This window comes from Brachycentrus maculatus, unplaced genomic scaffold (assembly GCF_059751285.1).
Source record: "Brachycentrus maculatus isolate JH-2025_06_01 unplaced genomic scaffold, ASM5975128v1 h1tg000272l, whole genome shotgun sequence".
NCBI lineage: Eukaryota > Metazoa > Arthropoda > Insecta > Trichoptera > Brachycentridae > Brachycentrus > Brachycentrus maculatus.
Window position 1 is genome coordinate 749,579 of NW_028281023.1, and position 6,842 is coordinate 756,420.

Here is a 6,842-nt window from a genome sequence, read left to right on the forward strand (position 1 = left end):
CAATTTCATACTATTTGTGTGAGCCTAAGCGGCTCATTATTAGAAATAGGTATCAAATTGTGGTAGAGTGGGTTCGAACCGAGAAACTCTGACTTATGAGTCCGCGACACTAACTGCGGGACCACAACCTTTGTTCAGCGTTACATCAAAAATATATATTATATTACATGTACCATAGTAATTTGTAATATGTACAATTATAACATGATGGATCACTTTTAGGAATATTATATAAATTAATTAAAATAAATACTTTTTTCGACAGCAGCAAGTTTATGCAATAAAAACAATTTGTTTCATAATTTTTTGAAAATAAATTGGAGGAGATAACATATCACTCGACCTCATTTCATTTTATCTTTTTAAATATTTATTCATTAGATCACAAAATCCCTGTCATGTCAACGTATCGCTCATTTGCGAGAAAAATGTCACAGTTCATATTTAAAACATTAAAGTGGGGTTTTACACTTCCTTAGTGGACTTTTACAAAAAAGATTCATACTAGGACCTTCATATTTAAAATATTATAGTACACATAGTTAACACATTGTAGTCGGGCGCTTCGAACAATAGACTCTAGCCTATAGCGGGTGTTTTTCGCGATTGGCGCAAAAATATATCGCTTTCTTAAAATTGACACAATTTCTAAACCAAATAATATTTTCGATTGAAATTTTCAAAGAAATCATATATGACATTTGATCATCAAAAATAAATTATAATCATAATTTTTAATTAAGTATTCCGTATTTCACAATTTTAGAAGCATTGTAAACTATAAAAAAAATAGTCTTCCCCTCCGAGGTATCATTCCCTATACAATGCTAATATATTCAAATAATAACACACCAAACAGTAAACAAAACAGTGCGAGCGGTATGAAAAATAGTCCAATACGTGAAATGGCTCAAACTAAACATGAGATTGAAATCGCATAAAAACTGTAGATTTCTGGGGATGCCTTTACAAGCGACACACTAGCCAATCTGGACAAGACATCTCAAATAACGTCAACAGACTATCGCCTAGCACCCAGGTAGCAGATTACCCTTCAACGCATTTTATTTCACGCTGATAACAAACCCGTATATTGCCGTTTCCCGCCGATAACCGACAGTCGACAAAAACGGCATTGGCCGTGTCCCGCAGTTGACCGACAGTCCGCGAAAAACGGCAAATGCCGTGTCCCGACGACAACGTGTTAAAATATAGATATGCTATCATATCATTGACGAAAAACTTGCAAAAGAAAAGTTTCCATACATCTTTTAGCTGTTATTGTGCCATCAGTTGTAAATAAAGATTAAAAAAAAAACAGACACAAAATCTCATTGTGTATTATTAAAATACTAAGCGACATAATAACCTAACAAAGTTGTTTTAGTAAAAAAAAACAATAATTTAATTTGTCATATTGTTATCGTAAATGAGTTATGTAAGCAGTACTATAGTAGAAAGTTTTACAAAAGATAAGCTGTGATGCGCTTTTTATGTGATTTTATGTGATTTATGTGATATTTTGATTTTACCAGGGACTATATATACTCTATTTTTAAGAAAATCACAGATGGTGTATGTCATATTTGTCCACCTTCCCAGTGCAATGGCTGGCGTGATTGGCCTCTCAGGGGCGTTTAAATATATATTACTGATTTTTCACTCGTTTATTACTAATGTTTATTTACTATCACATGGAATGGTTCCTGAAGCGAATTCACGATCTATATAACACTGCTTAGAAATTATGAGGTGCCCTATCACCATTGGGTATAGTAAAGGTTACAAATACCCTTGACTACAGTGCTTCCTTGATTCAAAACATTTATTTGATGAGTTGCATATTAATATCAAAGGTATTTCGTCACAATTTTTAGGTTTTTAGAATGTACAATGCGTAATAAAATAGTCTAAATTTTTTTATTTTTTTCTGTTTCAACAGTTTAATGTCACTAATAAATCGATGTGCTTGTAAAATAATCACTAATGTTCAATCTATCTAACATTCGTTCTCATTTCTTTACAGAATCACTCTCAGAATGGATGGAAGAAAAAGTGGACCTCCCGATATTCGAGCAATCCCTGGAGCCGTACTCGGACACTCAGACTCTCATCCGGGAGTTCGAGAGTGTCTACGGCGCCGTGGGCGTCCACCAGGACCAGCACCGCCAGCTCACCCACCTCACCCCTCCGCAGAGCCCCCCCTTCCAGCAGCTGCACTACTACCAGCCCCCGCCCCCCGCCGCCTACCCCACGACCTACTGCGCCCCCCACCCCGCCCCCGCGCTCACCTGGCAACCCGACATCTTGGATCTGGAGCAGCAGAACCCCACCGAGCTGGCCAGGGAACTAGCCGTTGTGGAGGAACTCGTCCTCTGCAGAGCTCGAGACGTCACCGGATCGGAAAGCGACATCAAACCGATTCCGTCTCCAGTTTCCAACGAATCCGACGCCTCAGTTTCTGACTTCTACCAAGGCTCGTCCGAATATTCCAAAGAAACATTCGCCGACTCCGGAGTCACGCCACCCGCTCCGGAACACGCTTACGCCAAATCGGTAGCGGATGACAACATTCAGTCTGGACCCTTCTCCCCCAACTCTTCGTCGTCCTCCAGCTTGTACGCGAGTGACGACGATTGGGGTCCTTCATCCTCATCTTCGAATGCCAGTATTTCCGGCAGGCAGAAAAGCTACTCTCGCTCCAAACCTTATTCCAGGAACCCGGACGATAAGAGGTCCCGCAAAAAGGAGCAGAACAAGAATGCCGCCACGAGGTATCGACAGAAGAAGAAACAGGAGGTGGAGGTTCTGGCCGGGGAGGAGAAGGAACTGAAGGACATCCACGACGAGCTGCAAGGCAAGTGCGCCGACCTGCAGCGGGAAGTCAAGTATCTCAAGGGGCTCATGCGCGAGCTGTGCCGAGCCAAGGGGCTCATCAAGTAGTAGTAGCGAGCGATCCTCTCCTTTCACCAGTGTGATCCCACTTCGGAAGCATTTTGTTATATTTCGTATCATGCTATGTTTGTCTTTATTTCTTGCCATGTTTGACATTCGACACAAATTACATTTTATAACTTTAATTTCTTAAGTGAATCCGTGCTTCTTTTGTAGTATCATATTTGATGTTTAAAAAAGTAATATCGCAAGTGGCGTAGGTTTTTAGTGAGAAATATTTTTACGCTGAAGAGATTCTTTGTTCGGTTGTTGGATCATATAAATTCATATTCAGGGGCAGTTTACTTAGTATATTACAAACCTTAACTTCGTGTAACTTTATTTAACGTTAGAATGTCTATTTTTAGCGTTAATTAATGATTATTATTAACTTGTAAGCAAAAACTATTTGATCGATTCTATTCGACCGAAAGTAATCGTGTCCTTTTGAACTTTGTTTTGACTCGTTTTACATAAGATTTTTTATTGACGCATAAAGATAGGATTATAACTCTGGTATACAATATTTTACCAGCATAGTGGAATTAGGTCACCTTATTATTGTTGGTAATTTTATTTACCTTCTTAAATATGTAAGAAAGCCAAGTTGTCATTAGGTTAGTTAAGATTCTTTTGTAACTGATTAGTGAAGAAGTTCATTTGAGAATGGGTGAATTAACACAAATTTGTTTATCCGCTTTCTATAAATAAATACGCATTATTGACAATTTGCACTCGGGATGGAGACATTTGTGTTTTCAAATTGTCTAGTTCTAAAAATGCTTTTGTGTTAATTTTCTCATCATCACATTTTAATTTCATTTATATTCATAGTTCTATTTTTCCGTTTTGTACAAAATGAATTATTCGCAGACAATATTTTCCCCATCGTGAGATGCCAGTTTTACCGCCTTATTGTAGCTCGATGATTTCTCCCAAATCCAAAGATCATTGTCCCGCCCTTTCTTTGGATATTTTTATGGTTTTTGATAAAATACATCATTCAATAAATGCTTTGAGAAACGGAATTATGGTTTTATTTTCTTATATGTAAATCAAAAGTACCCTCATGCACTCTGTTGCCTTGTCATATTATACTCACCCGCCACACTACTAGTTCCATTATGCCTGAAAATGTTACAACAAAATGGGAATAACAGGTAAGCTGCAGCTGACCATTTTCACAGTCGATTTTTGTCCACGTCACCTTTCAGACAAGATACATACTTAGAACTTAAGTGCCCTAAACACTGGCAACAATCTCTTACCTAATCCACACAAAGTGCGATATTAGCACATTCATCAAAATCAGATTGCTGATCGCTCAAAATATCAAAGCAATCCAATAAAGCATGAGCGATAAGTCATTCGTGCATAAAAGTATTGTCGGTTGATTTTGCCAATTTGGTGAAGCGATTGCACAGTAGTTTCATTTAATGTTTGAGGGAACATTCAAACCAAAAAAAAATTACGGCCTTACTAGAAAATTGCACAAGCAATATTTAATGTAAGCAAACATCTGAGAAATCTCTTGGTAAAAAATTATAGAAGAATTTACTGTACGATTCTAGCTCAAAACTTGATATGGTAAATAGCATTTTTTCCTCCTACAATAGTGAGGTGGTTAACGTGTATGGCTACCATACTGGAGGTCCCAGCTCTGGTTCCTTAGGGGTTCAAAGAGTGAAAAATCGCTGTTAATTAATAAGTGATTTTTCACTATTAATATTTATTTTATATCAACCTGGGCCATTGATTAATTTTCTTTTTATTATCATTATCTTTCTGACAATGCTTCAAAGTAATAAATACTAAGTAGTTATCTTTCCACTGCAATTCCAGCCCCAGTCTGATATATGAAGTGCAAAGCTAATCAGATTGCCTTTGTTTAACTTACTAAAAAAAAACCACTACATTAAAACGATGTGGTCCACTATGCATTACTTTCGCAAAAGGAAAAAAAAGTCCTTGTAATGATTTAGAAATATGCATTTAGTGACATCTATTGGTTTGAAGACGTATTTTCTTGTTAAGCTTTCTATTATGGATAACAGATGACGCTGTAGGTATCCTAGGTAAAGAAACGTGTCGCTGGTCAAATAAAAATAAAGTAGAAAAGCTAAAAACATTGGTTTTAATCTAATAATATATTAAAATGTAATTCCATCACGAAGTGTCAGTGGATAATATAAATCTATTAAAAACACGATTTTTTATTCCACCTAGTTGTTTAATGTCTAACACCCTCGCAAGGCGAAACAACTGTTACTAGAATAAATTAATTCAGCAGAATCATACATCATGGTACCATTTTTGTATACCACGCATTGCTGTGGCTTAATCTGGTTAAAAGAAAGAAAAAATTCTAAAAATTAAAGAACGTATTCTAATACATTTCATTCCACAATGCATGTGAAGTAAAGAAATTGTATAAATCTATGAAACAATACAATCGAAAAAAATTAAACTGCTAAGTGAAAGCAGCTGTCAAGAAGCACGCTGTTCGCCCTGTGGAATGATTAGTATTGTATGTGTGTTGCTGTTATATTTAACAGATGACGGCGCCATTGCGATTAAAATATGGTTTTCCAGTCACAGGTAAAAACACCACTGGTGTTACAAACATGTTAAAAACACCACTCATGTTATAGACTACTAGTCTATAACATGAAAACGCGCATTCGAATGTAACGTTGTGCCAAAATTTTAAAACAATCTGTGAATTTCTGTTGGAAATTTAAGATTTGTAAGAAATCATTCACATTTTGGTTTATATGGACAATAGATTATGGAATTCTTAAGGTCGACATTATTGAACTGCTAATTACTTTTTGTAAAATAAATAAAAAATTCCAAGTACTTGTAAAAAAGTAATTAAAACCCTCGTTAGCTGACAATATAAAAATCTTCTTAGTAAAAATATATCGTGTCAATATACTAAAAGGATTGTTTGAACGTAAATAGGGATGTAAATAGGAACGTACTAATCTGTAACTGTTACTTTTTCGGTTACTCGATTGGAATTGTGTTCGTTACTTCTTCTCGATCTATATTTCATTCCAGCTTAAGTTTTTTATAGTCAATTTTGAAATATATGACGAACTAAATATACGAAATATGCAACCAAATTTATACACTGATTGACGTGATAAGCTTTAATGATCAAATCCTGAAAACGAATCAATTAACTACTTCTTTTAAAGAAGTCATTATTAAATTCGGTTTTAATTCAATCACATGGGTGATGGGTATAGATAAAAATGCAAGATCATTAATTGATTAGTCAGTCACTTTGTAGTAAAATCTATCCATTTTTAATTAAAGTTTTACTTGGTAAATACCACTATTTCTTAAAATCTGTTGTGACACGTGTTTTGATGCGTTCCGCACCATTTTTAAACACCGTACCCCGTATTATATTATTTGAAAATGATGCGGAATGCATCGAAACATGTGTCACAATAAATTTTAAGAAATAGTGGTATTTACCAAGTGACGCTTAAATGAAAAAGAAATGGTAAAAATATAACAATCTACCAAATTATTATCATCAAAAGTGTTATTTTCTACGGATTCACATACAACAATTAAATGTAATGCTTTTTCTCTTTTGACCTCAGAAAAAAGAAGAAAAAAAACGATAAAATATAAACCCGAGTATTATCCAAGATGAGGTAGGAAAAGATGAAGGAAAAATGAAAACAATTTAGTTAAAAGCAAAATTGAATAAAGGAAGCTCGTTGGAAACGTAATGAAGTTTTACTGACCAAAATGGATTTCAATGCGATTGTATTGTATTCCACAGAATGGAGGATTTCGTTCAAACACCTGTTCGTCATTTGCATGCAAATCGTCCCAGAAAGAAGGTTTTTAACATTCAAATTAACATATTGAGATAGGCGGATGTT

General features: G+C 35.4%; 1 protein-coding gene across 1 annotated transcript in view; it reads left to right on the forward strand.

Moving 5' to 3' along the window:
• crc (bZIP transcription factor crc) overlaps positions 1-3,962 on the forward strand; it is a 43,907-nt gene extending 39,945 nt beyond the window's left edge. Inside the window, exon 5 of the mRNA XM_088266617.1 lies at positions 2,027-3,962. Coding sequence (XP_088122743.1) covers positions 2,027-2,943 — 917 coding nt within the window. The 3' untranslated portion in view covers positions 2,944-3,962. The remainder of the gene's footprint in view (positions 1-2,026) is intronic.
• Positions 3,963-6,842: the final 2,880 nt, after the last annotated feature.